The 19,462-nt window shown below is 40.7% G+C and overlaps 1 protein-coding gene across 2 annotated transcripts in view; it reads right to left on the bottom strand.

Annotated features, from left to right (window-relative positions):
• The window catches only part of kita (KIT proto-oncogene, receptor tyrosine kinase a), a 40,041-nt gene extending 26,636 nt beyond the window's left edge, over positions 1–13,405 (bottom strand). For both annotated transcript variants that reach the window (XM_055923010.1, XM_055923011.1), the window contains exon 1: positions 13,248–13,405. In XM_055923010.1, the coding sequence (XP_055778985.1) occupies positions 13,248–13,302 (55 nt within the window). In that variant the 5' untranslated portion in view covers positions 13,303–13,405. The remainder of the gene's footprint in view (positions 1–13,247) is intronic.
• Between the last annotated feature and the right edge of the window lie 6,057 nt (positions 13,406–19,462).

The raw sequence follows: 19,462 nt of genomic DNA, 5'->3' as shown, positions 1-19,462 counted from the left end.
CTGAAAATCAGTGGTGTAGTGCAGGGTATATCCCGGTATACACCGTATACCCACTTATTTTTCAGTGGGCATTGCGTATACCCACTTCTTAATCCCCACTGATACATATCAAAGTAGTGATAGTGGAGGTATACACCTTATCAATTAATAGGGCTGATGGAACAGATCAGAATGTTTAGCTTAACATGTTGATAAACTATTATTTCTTCACATTTTAGGCGCAGCAATGTACACAGGACAGTAGGCCAACGCGTGATTGTTCCAAAATGCAATTTGCAGGAAAACACCGTTCTAAAATGTACCCAACACATGTGAGCGGTTGTATGGACAGAGATGCAAGTATCCATTGGAAAGAGGGGGGATTTAAAGAAGCAACAACTATCATGAGTTGCTAATATGATTAGGATAATGCTTTGGGCTGCTAGACAATGAAAGAAAGTTGAATGAAAACCAATAGCCTAGAGCAGGAGAATGCATATGAGTAAGTCTTTATAAAAATATATTGCCTCCACATTTCTATGGTGGGATTTTGGCTATAGGTTACTTTGAAGCAAGGTAAGACATGCCTCATAATATGAAGTAAAACGTACCAGTTTCAAACAATTAAGGAACATCAAAATATAGTGATAGCTAATGATAGGCCTAACAGTCTTCTGGTAGATGGAAAGGCTTTCCCAAAAACCTTCTCAGTTAAACTAGCTACAAAGTAGAATGATATCATTATTTGCATCAATCCAGTGTGCATTTATTTTTCAAACCTTTTCATGTGCTACCAAAACACTGCAAACCAAACAACAGTTCTAGGTGCCTGCACACTTGAATTAAAGGGTAACTACACTAAAAAATCTAAAATTCTCTGAGTTTTCCCAGACCTTAAAAGTGGTCTCCTGATGTGGTTTAAGCATTGTTATGGACTTAGAACATTCCATTTGGTTGTTTTTCTGTTCAAAAAAGTGTTACTTTGAGAACAAAAACATTAAAACCTGTCAAATCTGAAACCGGTGAATTTCTGACTCAGTTGACAGCCTCATTTATCTGTTTCAATAGTAGGCCTACTATAAGTCTACTTGCACAGTACAGCTTGAATTGGCCTGACTGTGAAAGACCAACATGGGATTTATAATTTTAGGTCATTCAGTGTGTCACTCTTTCTCATAGAATTTTTCACACAGGGCGCCTTTCCTTCGCTGGAATATTTTGGGCAAAATTAGAGTATACCCATTTCTCCAGGCACCACTACACCACTGCTGAACATTTTATTATAACACACACAGTCCTCACGACCTGGATCAGTATCTATAGGCTAATGGTAATTCAGTTTTACTGTACATGGGAGGCTTTCACTCTCATTTGTGTTTAGATGGGTAAAACGTTAAGAGTACAGGTATGTTTCACAGAACGGAGTAAATAAGTAACTGACAAAATAAAGGAAACACCAACATAAAGTGTGTTAATAGGGCGTTGGGCCACCACGAGTCGCTAGCACAGCTTTAAAGCACCTTGGCATAGATTCTACAAGGGCCTGGAACTTTATTGGAGGGATGTGACACCATTCTTGGACGAGATATTCCATAATTTGGTGTTTTGCTGATGGTGGTAGAAAAACGCTGTCTCGGGGGGCCGCTCCAGAATCTCCCAAAAGTGTTCAATTAGGTTGAGATCTGGTGACTGAGACACACATAGATAAAATCACTCACATACTCTAACACACGCACGCACACACAAATACCCTTTAAACCCCCTATGCTCCTTTGAGACTTGAGACCTCTTCTTCTAGCCATTGTAGCCAACATTTTATACATGACCCTAAGCATGATGGAATGTTATTTGCTTAATTAACTCAGGAACCACAGCGGTGTGGAAGCAACTGCTTTCAATATATTTTGTATCCCTTTTTCTCAAGAATTTCCTTTATTTTAGCAGTTACCCGCATCTTTAACAGCAAAGAGTGCACAGCAGGTACTTCAACAGTAATAGGCGGTTAGAAATGTATGTCAGTACAGAGGATGGGTAGATGAGAGCCTCATCTCAGCTTGTTTTGCATGCATTTTGATAGTAATACAAATCATTATCATAGCCCTCCCATCAATATATTGACACCACTTCATGACTGAAAAATGTCAGGTGAATTATTGCTTTGGCAAAGATGCAAAACTATGCACCATGTACAATTCTTAGCACAACTTGAAATCTACCTGCAGCAATATCAGCACTGGCAGAGAGTCATATTGATTTTGCTTTGAAGGCCAACCAAGTTCTCTCCCGTTCCATTCCCTAGGCACCTTTTGGCTCTCAAACCGACTGAAATGCTTTTCTTTTTGTATAAAATAGTAAAAACCAGATCACCTAATATAGCAATGGAGGCTACTCAGACGAGCAAGGATGAGGACCATATTACTCAATGAATTTCATAAAAATAGTGAAACATTCAAAAAGTTATAATTTTTAGATAAAACTATACTAAATATATTCACGTCACAAAATAACAGATTAATTTAAAACACAGTTTTGCAATGGTCTGCAGTAGCTAAACAACACCCTCTAGGGTAGCACCCCGGAGTAGCCGGAGGACAGCTATTTTTCATCCTCCTCCTCATTGTTCTCACTCGGGATTCATATTTCCCCGAAAATCTACCAAGTTTCAATACCGGGAATAATTCATATTTATCCAGAGAAATACAGCAAAAAACATAAGTGCCCATTTATACCGTTTAAACCAAGATATGGTTACTATGCCAGCGCTTGCGCCTTTGTGTCGGCTTGGCTGCACCACTATGTAAAGATTACAGAGCAAATGAAACTGATATTTACTAATGATAGAGTACTGAAGAGTCATAGGATGCCACATTTCCAACAAGTCAGTTCGTCAAATTTCTGCCCTGCTGGAGCTGCCCTGGTCAACTGTAAGTGCTGCTATTATGAAGTGGAAACGTCTAGGAGCAACAACGGCCCAGCTGCGAAGTATAAGGCCACACAAGCTCACAGAACAGGGCCGCAGAGTGCCTCAGTTGCAACACTCACTGCCGAGTTCCAAACTGCCTCGGGAAGCAACGTCAGCACAAGAACTGTTTGTCTGGAGCTTCATGAAATGGTTTTTCATGGACGAGCAGCCGCACACAAGCCTAAGATCACCATGCGCAATGTCAAGTGTCGGCTGGAGTGGTGTAAAGCTCGCCGCCATTGGATTCTGGAGAAGTGGGAACGCGTTCTCAGGAGTAATGAATCACACTTCACCATCTGGCAGTCCGAGGGAATAATCTGGGTTTGGCGGATGCCAGGAGAGCACTACCTGCCCGAATGCATAGTGCCAACTGTAAAGTTTGGTGGAGGAGGAATAATGGTCTGGGGCTGTATTTCATGGTTCGGGCTAGACCCCTTAGTTCCAGTGAAGGGAAATGTTAATGCTTCAGCCTACAATGACATTCTAGACGATTCTGTGGTAACAGTTTGGGGAAGGCTCTTTCCTGTTTCAGCATGACAATGCCCCCGTGCATAAAGCGAGGTCCATACAGAAATGATTTTTCGAGATTGGTGTGGAAGAACTTGACTGGCCTGCACAGAGCCCAAGACCCCGCAGCAATGTTCCAACATCTAGTGGAAAGCCTTCCCAGAATAGTGGAGGCTGTTACAGCAGCAAAGGGGAGGCCAACTCTATATTAATGCCCATGATTTTGGAATGAGATGTTCGACGAGTAGATGTCCACATACCTTGATACACAACATGGCCAAAAGTATCTTAACGGGGACCAACGGTGTTAAAAAAAATATCCATATCTACTATTATACTGTTTGTTGATCACACATTCTCTACCGAAGCTCTCATATGGGCAGCAAGTACGAGACATCTTATAGCGGTATTTTAACATGCATAGGTGAGAGACATGCTTTGATAATATAACCTATGGATTACAGAAATAAGTTAGGAATGTTCATGCAATACAGGAGTCAGGATTTTGGGTTTCAGTGGGATTGGGATTGGATAGGGAAATAAGCTCTAGGACAGGAGACAGAATTTTCCCTCATGCCTCTCTGAATTGTTAACAGGCTTCATGTCTGTGACAGAGATCCTATGTAGTGAATTGTGCATAGGCTAGGGCGATATATAAAATACATTTGATTAATTCAAATGTATGTTTTTGCACATTAAATTCCAACTGCCTGTATCGCAAGAATCAAGTTTTTTGGGGAGTAAAATGTTTTATGAGCGTTTATGCCTGTTTCTTCTCATGTATTTTTGGTCTCGTCTCCTTTGCTCCTTTCTGTGCCTTCCCTACACCAGAGATCTGTATATAATGTTGAGATGTTCATGTCTCCGCCCCAACAATGGGAGTCATTGTCCCAAAGGCGGGAAGGCAGGCAACAGTGGGCTTATTTTGGATAGTTTTGGTGAGAGTGAAACCTCTCGCTTTGCCTCTTCCTTTCTGATTACAGACACACACACACACACTCACACTCACACTCACACTCACACTCATACACACACACACACACACACACACACACACACACACACACACACACACACACACACACACACACACACACACACACACACACACACACACACACACACACACACACACACCAAGATCCTCCCCCAGCCACTCACAACAACAAAGATGAGAGGTCACCTCTTCCTCTCTGACAAGAGGTTTCAACTCACTATTTGCATTTGAGTTTTGGTCCAACAGAATCGGTCATATGGACACAAACACATTGAGAAGTTAACCTGTTTGGGATAGGGGGCAGCATTTTCACGTTTGGATGAAAAGCGTGCCCAGAGTAAACTGCCTGCTACTCAGTCCCAGTTGCTAATATATGCATATTATTAGATTAGATTTGGATGGGAAACACTCTGAAGTTTCTAAAACTGTTTGAATGATGTCTGTGAGTACAACAGAACTCATATGGCAGGTGAAAACCTGAGAAAAATCCAACCAGGAAGTGGGAAATCTGAGGTTTGTAGTTTTTCAACTCTTTGCCTATCAAATATACAGTGTCTATGGGGTCAAATTGCACTTCCTAAGGCTTCCACTAGATGTCAACAGTCTTTAGAACCTTGTTTGATGCTTCTACTGTAAAGGAGGGGGAATGAGAGGGGATTGAGTCAGTGGTCTGGCAGAGTGCCATGAGCTGACCATGCGCGTTCACATGATAGTTAGCTTGAGTTCCATTGCATTTCTGAAGACAAAGGAATTCTCCGGTTGGAACATTATTGAAGATTTATGATAAAAACATCCTAAAGATTGATTCTATACTTCGTTTGACATGTTTCTACGAACTGTAATATTACTTTTTTGACTTTGCGTCTGAACTAAGCGATCGCGCATTGAGCATTTGGATTACTGGGCTAAACGCGCAAACAAAAAGGAGGTATTTGGACATAAATTATGAATGTTATCGAACAAATCAAAAATGTATTGTGGAACTGGGATTCCTGGGAGTGCATTCTGATGAAGGTCATCAAAGGTAAGTGAATATTTATAATACTATTTCGGACTTCTGTTGACTCCGCAACATGGCGGCTATATGTTTGGCTTGTTTTGGTCTCTGAGCGCCATACTCAGATTATTGCATGATTTGCTTTTTCCGTAAAGCTTTTTTGAAATCTGACAAAGCGGTTGCATTAAGGAGAAGTATATCTATAATTCTGCGCATAATACTTGTATCTTTTATCAAAGTTTATTATGAGTATTTCTGTAAATTGATGTGGCTCTGTGCAAATTCACGGGATGTTTTGGAGGCAAAGCCAAATGTAAACTGAGGTTTTTGGATATAAATATGAACTTGATCGAACAAAACATACATGTATTGTGTAACATGTTGTCCCGGGAGTGTCATCTGATGAAGAATATCAAAGGTTAGTGATTCATTTTAACTCTAATTCTGCTTTTTGGTGAGTCCTCTCTTTGGTTGGAAATGGCTGTATGCTTTCTGTGACTAGTTGCTGACCTAACATAATGATATGTGGTGCTTTCGGAGAAAAGCCTTTTTGAAATCAGACACTGTGGTTGGATTACCGAGAAGTTTATCTTTAAAATGTTGTCTAATACTTGTATGTTTGAGAAATCTGAATTATGAGATTTCTGTTGATTGAATTTGGCGCCCTGCAATTTCATTGGAGTATCAATTCACATAGATTCTGGATAATTATTGCTCAGTTTGTCATGCGTGGCATTGTGGTACCATGTAACACAGCAGCATTTCAGACAAAGACCGTTATGCTAGCTGTCTAGTGTTTTATAAATGTGCAATAAGCATAAAGCATAGTTATACAAAGAATTGGCAACTCGTTCTTATTCTGAAAAATTATGTAGGCCACTTGATTTCAACATCTGAACAAAGTGGACAGGTTAGCATGCTGTTCAAACAGTTGGAGATGGACAGAAGGGAACAAAGTGGACAGTTTAGCATGCTGTTCAAACAGTTGGAGATGGACAGAAGGGAACAAAGTGGACAGTTTAGCATGCTGTTCAAACAGTTGGAGATGGACAGAAGGGAACAAAGTGGACAGTTTAGCATGCTGTTCAAACAGTTGGAGATGGACAGAAGGGAACAAAGTGGACAGTTTAGCACGCTGTTCAAACAGTTGGAGATGGACAGAAGGGAACAAAGTGGACAGTTTAGCATGCTGTTCAAACAGTTGGAGATGGACAGAAGGGAACAAAGTGGACAGTTTAGCACGCTGTTCAAACAGTTGGAGATGGACAGAAGGGAACAAAGTGGACAGTTTAGCACGCTGTTCAAACAGATGGAGATGGACAGAAGGGAACAAAGTGGACAGTTTAGCATGCTGTTCAAACAGTTGGAGATGGACAGAAGGGTGTGTTCATAACAATTCAACTGTTCTATCTTGTTAGCTAGCAAGTAGATCCAAGGGTGCTAAACTTGAAAAATAAAGATTTCCTGGCTACTTCCTCACTAGCTCGTGGGCTTGTGTTTAAGAGATTATTTATGAGACCGGTGTTAATTTTCTATAATGACTGCTACAAGAAGTTAGTCATTATTAGTGAATGTGCATTATGCATGGTTCTGGTTACATTTTTAACAAAAAGGGCATTTTAATAGACAGACTTGAAAGCCATATCAGTGATTATTGCAAAAAAGCAGGTTAAACTATTTTGATAAAATCATTTAGTTATTAGGGCAGCAGGTAGCCTCGTGGTTAGAGCGTTGGGCAATTAACCAAAAGGTTGCTAGATTGAATCCCCGAGCTGACAAGGTGAAAATCTGTTGTTCTGCTCCTGAACAAGACAATTAACCCACTGTTCCTAGGCCGTCATTGTAAATAAGAATTTGTTCCTAACTGACTTGCCTAGTTAAATAAAAAAAATTGTGGGTCTTAAGGTTGTGGAAGGCTCATACTTAGTGTAGGTATAATTTAGCATGCCCTGAATTCATTAGATTATTGCTCACTGTTTGGAATGCAGTGTATTTGACCTTTAACTGTACAACAAAGCTTGTATAGGGAAAACATTTTTTTTTAAATATACTGTATTCAGTTGAAGTCAGAAGTTTACATACATTTAGGTTGGAGTCATTAAAACTCGTTTTTCAACCACTCCACACATTTCTTGTTACAAACTATAGTTTTGGCAAGTTGGTTAGGACATCTACTGTGTGCATGACACAAGTAATTTTCCCAACAATTGTTTACAGAGAGATTATTTCACTTATAATTCACTGCATCACAATTCCAGTGGGTCAGACGTTTACATACTCTAAGTTGACTGTGCCTTTAAACAGCTTGGAAAATTCCAGAAAATGATGTCATGGCTTTAGAAGATTCTGATAGGCTAATTGAAATCATGTGAGTCAATTGGAGGTGTACCTGTGGATGTATTTCAAGGCCTACCTTCAAAGTCAGTGCCTCTTTGCTTGACATCATGGGAAAATCAAATGAAATCAGCCAACCAACACCTCAGAAAAAAATGGTAGACCTCCACAAGTCTGGTTAATCCTTGGGAGCAATTTCCAAAGACCTGAAGGTACCACGTTCCTCTGTACAAACAATAGTATGCAAGTATAAACACTATGGGACCACGCAGCCATCACACCGCTCAGTAAAGAGACGCATTCTGTCTCCTAGAGATGAATGTACTTTGGTGCGAAAAGGGCAAATCAATCCCAGAACAACAGCAAAGTACCTATTGAAGATGCTGTAGGAAACAGGTAAAGGTATCCACAGTAAAACGAGTCCTATATTGACATAACCTGAAAGGCCTCTCAGCAAGGAAGAAGCCACTGCTCCAAAACCGCCATAAAAAAGCCAGACTACGGTTTGCAACTGCACGTGTGGACAAAGATCGTACTTTTTGGAGAAATGTCCTCTGGTCTGATGAAACAAAAATAGAACTGTTTGGGCATAATGACCATCGTTATGTTTGGAGGTACAGGGGGGAGGCTGGCAAGCAGAAGAACACCATCCCAACCGTGAAGCACGGGGGTGGCAGCATCATGTTGTGGGAGTGCTTTGCTGCAGGAGGGACTGGTGCACTTCACAAAATATATGGCTTCATGAGAAAGGAAAACTATGTGGATATATTGAAGCAACATCTCAAGACATCATTCAGGAAGTTAAAGCTTGGTCGCAAATGGGTCTTCCAAATGGACAATGACCCCAAGCATAATTCCAAAGTTGCGGCAAAATGGCTTAAGGACAACAAAGTCAAAGTATTGGAGTGGCCATCACAAAGCCCTGACCTCAATCCTATAGAAAATATGTGGGCAGAACTGAAAAAGCATGTGCGAGCAAGGAGGCCTACAAACCTGACTCAGTTACACCAGCTCTGTCAGGAGGAATGGGCCAAAATTCCCCCAACTTATTGTGGGAAGCTTGTGGAAGGCTACCCGAAATGTTTGACCCAAGTTAAACAATTTAAAGGCAATGCTACCAAATACTAATTGAGTGAATGTAAACTTCTGACCCAGTGGAAATGTGATGATAGAAATAAAAACTGAAATAAATCATTCTCTCCACTATTATTCTGACATTTCATTCTTAAAATAAAGTGGTGATCCTAACTGACCTAAGACAGGGAATTTTTACTAGGATTAAATGTCAGGAATTGTGAAAAACTGAATTTAAATGTATTTGGTTAAGGTGTATGTAAACTTCCGACTTCAACTGTACAAGTTAGAAAAGATAGAGATATTATTTTTAGGCCATATAGCCCAGCCCTAACATAGGCTTATCAAATTTGTGACTGTCTGAAGAGTCACAATGACAGCTCAAAGAGGCACACACTATTTTATAGGCTATACTGTATAAGTTTCCTGTAGGATTTACTATCTGCATGCGGGTTGCATGTGCAGTCCTGCAGTGTCAATGATGCTTGCTCTTTGAATTGATTGTGACTGTGTGAAGTAGATACACTAGGCTAAAGGCTTCCATGTGACAACCTGTTTGGATAATGTGCTATTTTATTTTTTTGCTCATCTGCTGCTGCGCAGGTTGTGTATTTTGTGGAATGGCATTAGTGTGACATTGGGAAAAAGTGTTTTAATTTCCCAGGTCGTGTCATTTAATTTTTGGGAAATGTGTAGAGTTTTCCTGGGACAGTCCTGGGATCCCTGTTAACCATGTTAATCTGTAGTTCTCACCCCCTTCCATAGATTTTGTAAGAAATTGTATTAGATATTGGTAACTTGTTTTAACAACTTCTCAACATTACCTATAAGTTGACACAACATACACACCCCCTCTTTCTCTTGGACATATGCTGGACACATAGGACATATACACGGCACCCACAATTCCCCTCCCCCATGACAATCACACAGACACACCCAACCCATGGTTGGACCTCAGGACAAAGAACTCTCAGGAACCAATGGAACGTGGACACCAGGCCTGATCAGGACTACCCAAGACCCAGATCGACCAACTGGAAGGCCGGACTCGCAGATCTACCTACTTTGCTTGTTGTCTATATAGTACTGAACATTTCTGGAAACTGCCTCTTTCCCGGACGATTCACTAGGAGTCAGACTGAAAGAGCCTTGCTGCAAGATTTTACTAAGATATCTTTACATGTAATTAAACGGCCTTATTATATAATTATCCACCTCGTCCTATTGTCTCCTCTTGTTCTCCTGTCAACAGTAAACGTTTTACTAACAATTTACACAGCAATTATGACGACTTCACTGAGCTACAGCTAGCTAGCACTGTGGTGCATCAAGTGTGGTGAGTAGTTGACTCAAAAGGAGGGAAAGACAATAGTTTAACAGTTTTAAACAAATTAATTTCTTCAAAAATGAAGGAGAAGCAGCAGAGAGAGAGAGATTTAGTTGGATTTATTTCCTTCTTAATTTACCTTTCACTTACTTAGATAATGGCGCTAATTTAGCAGAGCGCCAAGACTAGGTCCCGAAAGGCTTCTTAACAGCTTCTACCCCCAAGCCATAAAACTGCTGAACAGCCAATCAAATGGCTACCCGGACTATTTGCATTGACCCATCACACCTTTTTTTATGCTGCTGCTACTCGTTGTTTATTATCTATGCATAGTCACTTTTCCTCTACCTACATGTACATATAACCTCAATTACTTCGACCAATCTGTACAATGACTCGGTACCAGTACCTGTATATAGCTTCGTTATTGCTATTTTATTGTTACTCATTATTTTTTTTACTTTAGGTTATTTAGTAAATATTTTCTTAACTCTTCTTTTTCTTAAAACTGCATTGTTGGTTAAGGGCTTGTATGTAATAACATTTGATTTGATTTACTCAACCTGACTCAAACAGAGATGAATGTTATTTATGAAAGCTAGCTGGCCAAGGCTATCCAACACTGCAACTCTTCCAAGCCAAGATAAGCTTTCGATTTTATTAATTTATTGCCACCGCGACCAGCTGGTGTAACTGCTAAACTCCTTACCGTACACTGTACTGCGTGATTTTACACATGGATTGGATCGTGGGTTTACTGACGCGTTAGCGCTAGTTTGTTGACAATAACGTAAATATGGTGACAACAGTGTAAACTGTGTAGCGGTTAGCAGTTAGAGTTTGAAGGTTTGTCTTGGATAGGCTTTTGCGCCTGGTCACAGACAGCTGTTGTGTTGTGCACTGAAGTACACAAACGAAGGGAAACGGTGAGAGGAAGAGAGCACGTAGATTTGAGAAGGAATTAGACATCGAGCAAAGTGACGATGCTGTATGTGACTGCTATGTGCGGGTGATCAGGGGTGTATTCATTCCCCCGATTCTGTTGCAAAAACAAATTCTTAAACGGAACGAAATGGGGAGGGACCTAACTGAATTTGGCACATTGTTTGGACTAATGATTACACCCTAGATCAGCTAGATGGGAAACTCCAGTTCTCCAGGGCCGGCGTGGTGTCACAGATTTTCCCCATCCCTAGCAAACACACATGATTAAACTAATTGTATTCTAAACTGAAGATCATGATTAGTTGATTATTGGACTCATGTGTGTTAGCTGGAACTGGGGCAAAAGTGTGACACCAATCAGACCCCCGAGGACTGGAGTTGCCCATCCCTGGGCTAGATAGATGCAGGCAAGATTGTGCAAGGTGGTATTGAATGTGTCTCTATCTGTTACCTTGATTACTCCAATTTGTCTCTCAACCGTTATAAACTTTAATTTGTAGGATAGGTTGTAGCAACTTCATGATGGGTATAGGGCTAATTGAATTATAGTATCATGTAGTAGTCTAAACCTATTGATGTTACATTGAGCTGGGTGAGTGGAATATGAATGACGGTCATCCAATATGCTGTAATGGAAATAAGGGCACACTCATAAAAATTAAAATAAATCCTTCCTGACCACCACTGGAATACAGCCTAAATTGAATTTAGCAGAATGTATGTGGAAAAGGAAAATCACCTGCAGTGAGAACAAAATAAACTCCACCTACAGAATACAACTGGTGAAAATAACCCCTGCACAGGCGAGAAGCAGAACTTGCCTGGGCTGTACATCCAGGACAAAGACGTACCAGGGACAACGCACTTCGCGCCACTCTTTGTAACAGACCACAAACCAACCCCCACCCACCCTGTAGACAAACTCCCCCATCCCTTCACGGGATCACTGACATTTTGTATCTGCCTTTGCCTGTTGTGTTTTCAAGTGGGTGTTTGGATTGATTCTTTAACGAAGTAAACAATTACAAGCATAGGAGACAGGCCTACCACTCACAGCTCAATACTACTCATTCACAGGTGAGGCATGTTGTAAATCATGTCAAACATTTTTTTCATGGCACCTGAAGTCCCAACATCAAAACACCATTCCAAAGCGTACAAAACTGAGTTTTAGTGGGAATGTTGATATAAAAAATTATGACAAAAGCCTCTGTATAATGGTTATCAAAAAATCTATAAACATTCACAGGCCGACAGTAGGTCTATGCAAAACCAATTTGTCGACAATTCCACTGCCCGTGTTAATTTTCATACTTCCAAGGAATTCGTATACATTTCCATAATTACAGTCATCCCTGAGATGACACGACTTGACAACAGCAACTGATCAGCGCAGCGCTTTCTACGCCAATGACCCGATGCTCTTGGAAAATAGCAATTTAGCGAGCATATACATATACGCCTAATACTTGGCTGTTGAACTAATGTTGTGCATTATGACTGGGATACCTGTCCTATTCCCAAATCATATAGTTTATCAAAACAACAAGTTTCATTATTTTAAGAAGAACGATTCCTAATTGTAATGTCTAAATCTTTACTTTACCCCACAATGAGGTCAATTATAAATCTCTCCATAAATAAATCGCTGTTTATTTACTTTTTGCCAATGTCTCCGAACTGTGCACGGCCTGCTAGATTAATAATTGAGAGGAACACAAACTGATGCTCAGCGCACAAATATCCAATTTCCTCATTAGGTTTCAGTGACTGACTGAAAATTGTCAAGGTAACGTTACAGGGTAACCAACAGGTAGGCAGGCTATCTCTACATCCCGAACGACCTGTGTTGACAAAATTATAGACTATACGAAGTTATAACCTGCTGAAAATGTGTGTAGTTTAGGCTACAATACAATCCTTAACTGAATAGAAATTACATATTTATAGTCCACATGAAAAACTAACAAAATTACAATGAACCAAACAGTGGCAAAAATGCAATTTAGTGTAGTGACCAAGGTGATCATGTTCGTGAAGTGTGATCAATAAACTTCTGTAAAACAACAACTAGCCCACAACAGTTGGCAGAGAGACAATGTTGACCAATATTATGCCTTACCTGTTTGGAAGGTTAACTGCAACAAGACAGAAAACAGTACCCAGTGGTATTCCATTATTACAATTCCATCTATATTGCGGTGCTTTATCAGTGTCTACTCTCTGAAGTGCTCGCGCTTGTAAATGGCTGAGTGAAGGCTTGCTACACATGCAGTTGAATGTCTTAAAGACACAGTGCAGCAGCGGGGTATTGCGTTGAAGTACTATGATCAACTGGTGTTGAGGTTGTGTTGGACTGAATCCGGAGGTCGTTAGCAGACAGATATAACAATAACAACAAGCATTTCAGTTAGATTCATTGCCTGCAGCCACAATTTGCATTGGCAGCCTGGGGATAAAGTCCACCAATAGTTGATCTGACAGATAGTAGTAATGTGGATGCAATAGACTGGTTCAGTAGACATTGGCATGTATTCATGGCTGCCAAGGGAATCCAGGCTTCCCCAAAAAATTGACAACAAATATATATATATCGTTTATATTTTGTCTCTCTGTGTTTCAGAATGTTCCTTCAATTCGCAAGAGGCTGAATGTATCTCACAGGATAAAGCGTTCGACCAAGCGAAACAGCGCCCCCTGTCTCTCTATGTGAAGCCCATCTATCTGATGCTGTCTGGTCAAAAAGAGTATGACATTGTTGCCGCCCGTAGCATTGAGTGCAAGGGAAGCCAGCTAGCATTTGTCCTCCCTTGATAAAAAAAAGTATTGTATTGCATTGGAAGTTAAGACCAGGTTTAGCCATTGTTCTCTCTCTTACATCTGGGCTTCACAAGAGAAGGTCACAGTTGGCTTGTGGGGTATCTTGTTCCTTTATGATCTAGTCAGGTCATTACAGTATGAAATAATAGCCTGTCAGCGTTGAGCTAAATTGAGTGAGCTCAACTGTGAATGGTCCTGGCATACCAAAAAAAGTGTCCATGGGATTTGGCTTCACACCAATCACATCACGTCAAAAGCAAAACGTCATTGACAGAAAAAACTTGAATTGTTGCATCTCGTTGTGTTGTTGTCCTCTTGTGCCTAGCTAGCTAGTTAAAATCGTCCCATTCCTAAATTAACCATGAATGGCGATAGGGATTAGGACTTGTGGTTTTACTTAAATCTCTGTACAGGCCAATGACGATAATGGTGATTCTGATCCAACCATAAACAAATACATTGTGCCCCTGGCCTGAGAGGATGGAAGTTTAATATGTTGCTAGATATAGTAGGCTAATGTTAACTATGACTCATCGTTGCCCATGATAGGATGTTAGGCTAGCGAGTAAGCATTTTAGCCAGGTAGCCTAGGACAACAACTAAAAGCATGTGCTGTTTCGTCAAGATAAAAGAAAGGAGGATGGCATTGGCGTTTCTACAAGTAGGGTGAGTCAACATGTTTTTTCTACTTGCAGGAACGCACACACACACACACACACACACACACACAGAGAAAGAGAGAGAAATCAGAACCACATCATATTTAGCTTACGTTGATTGGATTAAATTGTTTTTGGTATCTTTTAGTTGTCACTGTATTAGACTAAGCATAGGTGTTTTGATGATGCTAAAATGTTGAAGATGAAATGGTGCTGGTGTAACAGTATAACTTTACGTCGTCCCCTCGCCCCGACACGGGCGCGAACCAGGGACCTTCTGCACACATCAACAACGGTTGCCCACGAAGCATCGCTACCCATCGCTCCACAAAAGCCACGGCCCTTGCAAAGCAAGGGGCAACATTACTTAAGTCTCAGAGCAAGTGACGTAACTGATTGAAATGCTACTAGCGCGCACCCGCTAACTAGCTAGCCATTTCACATCCGTTACACTCACCCCCCTTTCAACCTCCTCCTTTTCCGCAGCAACCAGTGATCCGGGTCAACAGCATCAATGTAACAGTATAACTTTAAACCGTCTCCTCGCCCCGACACGGGTGCAAACCAGGGACCCTCTGCACACATCAACAACGGTTGCCCACGAAGCACGGTCGTTACCCATCGCTCCACAAAGGCCACGGCCCTTGCAAAGCAAGGGGCAACACTACTTAAGTCTCAGAGCAAGTGACGTAACTGATTGAAATGCTACTAGCGCGCACCCGCTAACTAGCTAGCCATTTCACATCCGTTACACTGGAATAGTGGAGGCAGCTCCTGTTTTCTTTGCGACTTGCTGTAACTCTCTGTGGTTCTAAATCCATAGTTGTTTAGTGGTCCAAAAATGTTGGAAACATTAACTTGCTTGACCACGCTATAGGTCATGTAACTGTTTGTTATATGCAATATGCTTTGTGGACTTCACCTGAAAGTTGCTCTGCGGTTTTGTGATGAAACAAAGGTGTGGTTGAATTTATTCTGACACTGTGTCTTCTTATTGTCTCGGCCTTAGGCCGATATAACATGATGGCAAGGCATATGAACTAACAGGTTATAGAGCAAACAACGAAAATCATACAGTATGAGGGTTTGGTATAGCTTACTAGGCATGTTCTAATTTTGAAATCTAGAAACACCTTATGCAAACCTGGAGGACGTCCAAAATGCTGTTTAATCTTAGGTCATGGTATACTCTTGAGACAGTCATATTAATGTGATTCTCCAGAGTTTTTGTAAAATTTTAGCCAGTATTTTTGACGTAGTGCTCATGAGCCAAAACGGGTCCCTGAACATCGTGCACAATTTTGTACTACACGTCATCCATTTCGTTTGATACAGTATGTTACGTCTTGCAAAGAAACAAAATATATAGAGATTTTTGTTTTTGCAATTCGTATGGTATGTTACTAATTTCAAATCGTACTGTATGTTATGAATTTGTAAGTGCCTAAGATCCCGTTTTCAGTAAGGGATTTAACATCTAAAACAAAACTAATCTAGAAAAGATTAGTGACTGTAGACCAATTTTGTGGCTTTGACGTTGTTGCCGCAGAGTTTTAGTTCCAGGTCACGTGTTTTGCACAGTTTTCTCTGCTTAAGTGAGCATGTGTATTAGAGTGAGCATTTGTATTAGAGTGAGCATGTGCACTAGAGTGAGCATGTGTACTAGAGTGAGCATGTGTATTAGAGTGAGCATGTGTACTAGAGTGAGCATGTGTATTAGAGAGAGCATTTGTATTAAACTGAGCATGTGTATTAGAGAGAGAATTTGTATTAAAGTGAGCATGTGTATTAGAGAGAGCATTTGTATTAAAGTGAGCATGTGTAATAGAGTGAGCATGTGTATTAGAGTGGGCATGTGTATTAGAGTGAGCATGTGTATTAAAGTGAGCATGTGTATTAGAGTGGGCATGTGTATTAGAGTGAGCATGTGTATTAGAGTGGGCATGTGTATTAGAGTGAGCATGTGTACTAGAGTGAGCATGCGTACTAGAGTGAACATGTGTAGTAGAGTGAGCATGTGTATAAGAGTGAGCATGTGTATTACAGTGAGCAAGTGTATTAGAGTGAACATGTGTAGAAGAGTGAGCATGTGTATTAGAGTGAGCATGTGTATTAGAGTGAGCACCCACCTCTTTAAGGAATACCTAGGATAGGATAAAGTAATCCTTCTGACCCCCCCCCCACCCCCCCTAAAATATTTAGATGCACTATTGTAAAGTGGCTGTTCCACTGGATGTCATAAGGTGAATGCACCAATCTGTAAGTCGCTCTGGATAAGAGCGTCTGCTAAATGACTTAAATGTAATGTAAATGTAAGAATCCAGAATTTAAATATGTGGTGTGTATAGACCAGTAGTCACCAACCTTTTCTGAGTCAAGATCACTTTCGCAGTCAAAAAGCAAGCCGAGATCTACCGATCAGCATAAAAATAAAAATAAAGACTTTAAAAATGTAACATTAACCTAATAAAAACAGTTCTGTAGGAATAAAGTTTGTGCATTAGGCCTAATACATTATCACAGCACATTGGCTATATGTCTGTTCTGCCAATGTTGTTCTTCTGAGACCAGATCATTTTCCAAAACTTGAGCTTTGATAAGAAAATAGATCAGTTGGTGTAGCACTTGAGGCACAGCTGACTGGTGGTACCTGCATCTGATGGTCATGGTGCTTTCAAGACAACTGGGAACTTTGAAAAAAAACATCAGTGATCTTTAGGTCGGGAATGAGTTTCCAACTTCGAATTCCGAGTTGGATGACCATTCAAAATTATTTTTCACAGTCGGATCTCGTTTTGTCCGAGTTCCCGGATGTCTTGAACGCACTGAAGTTTGAGATTTCTGAATTCCGAGTTTCCAGTTGTTTTCAACACTGCATTATGGATGGTTCAAAATGTACAGAATGGGGACCTGGAGGAAAATGGAGGTGGGTCATGCTTTTTCAATTTCAGTCAAGGGGAGGGTTTAGGATTTTTGTTATTTAATCCAGGGGAGGGTCATATAATTTGTAATTGATGTAATTTCAATACTTCTCAGTGTTTAAGAATAAGTTGCTTATTAGGCTAGGCTATATATCGATGTGTACCCGATGCCGCACCTCAACTCTGATTTCCCGCTGGACACGCAATATTTAGTGCTCCTGTAGGCTATTTAGTGTAGTCTCAATCAAATAATCCATAGCCTAGGCAATACGAAGTGCATGCTCGAAGAAGTACAGAGCAAAGTTATATTTCTAAGAAAACGAACTTTCTTTCCAAGTCTTTTGCGCTGCTGGGATGGTGTAAATAAAACTAGGCTGCATTACACTCTGCAATGGATATTCCAACCCTAAGCACCGGCCTACTCTGCTCTTGCTGAACAAAATCTTGTGCTGTGTAGGCCTACGGTGGCAGTACAGGCGAAGGGTCAAAGGCTTGTTCCGAAAATAATTTAGGATTAGTAAGAAAAAATATCTATATCGTGCGCGTGGACTAGCCTATATTCTGTTCAGTTTGAGGGGGAGTGTGCGAAGATGAGAAGGACGGAGGTCAAATTTGATAGCTTGTTACTACTATAATTGATTAGAATAAAAAATAATAGGCCTAATTTTCTTGCCCATGATGAAGGTATTTATCAGAGTTATTGAGCTCACAATAAGCCAGAATCGAGTAATTTACATTGTGGTGTTGAAACTTCAAGCGGCAGCACAATCAATTGGAGATGAACAGGTCATGGTGCGGAAAATAGCGAAGTTCGAGTAGGCCTAATTAATTTAAACCGTCCTCATTTGAATTCAACTTCACGAACAACAAGAGGGCTTTGTGTTGGAGCCTGTTTATTCCTATTTAAGAAATACGAGGTAGGCTTACCTGCTTGACAGACAAAATTAGGCTAGGCTGTTATACACAGATTTGTCGGCCAACTCCTCCACCCACCATGCACTCTTTAAATTTTTTATTTTTTATTTCACCTTTATTTAACCAGGTATGCCAGTTGAGAAAAAGTTCTCATTTTTAACTGAGACCTGGCCAAGATAAAGCAAAGCAGTGCGACAAAAACAACAACACAGAGTTACACATGGGATAAAACAATGTATGTCAATAACACAATAGAAAAAGTCTATGTACATTGTGGGCAAATATAGTAAGATTAGGGAGGTAAGGCAATAAATAGGCCATAGAGGCGAAGTAATTACAATTTAGCATTAACACTGGAGTCATAGATCTGCAGATGATGATGTGCAAGTAGAGATACTGGGGTGCAAAAGAGCAAAAAAAAATGTAATAACAATATGGGGATGAGGTAGTTGGTTGTGCTATTTACAGATGGGCTGTGTACAGGTACAGTGATTGGTAAGCTGCTCTGACAGCTGATGCTTAAAGTTAGAGAGGGAGATATAAGTCTCCAGCTTCAGGGATTTTTGCAATTCGTTCCAGTCATTGCCAGCATAGAACTCGAAGGAAAGGCGGCCCGATTTGGTGTTGGCTTTGGGGATCACCAGCGAAATATACCTGCTGTAGCGCGTGCTACGGGCTGGTGCTGCTATGGTGACCAGTGAGCTGAGATAAGGTGGGGCTTTACTTAGCAAAGACTTATAGATGACCTGGAGCCAGTGGGTTTGGCAACAAATATGTCGCGAGGGGCAGCCATTGAGAGCATACAGATCGCAGTGGTGGGTAGTATATGGCGCATTGGAGACAAAATGTATGGCACTGTGATAGACTACATCAAATTTGCTGAGTAGAGTGTTGGAGGCTATTTTGTAAATGACATCACCGAAGTCAAGGATCGGTAGGATAGTCAGTTTACGAGGGTATGTTTGGCAGCATGAGTGAAGGAGGCTTTGTTGCGAAATAGGAAGCCGATTCTAGATTTAATT

The sequence above is a fragment of the Salvelinus fontinalis genome, chromosome 5 (genome assembly GCF_029448725.1).
Source record: "Salvelinus fontinalis isolate EN_2023a chromosome 5, ASM2944872v1, whole genome shotgun sequence".
Classification (NCBI taxonomy): Eukaryota; Metazoa; Chordata; class Actinopteri; order Salmoniformes; family Salmonidae; genus Salvelinus; species Salvelinus fontinalis.
This window is presented reverse-complemented; position numbering and strand designations above follow the sequence as displayed.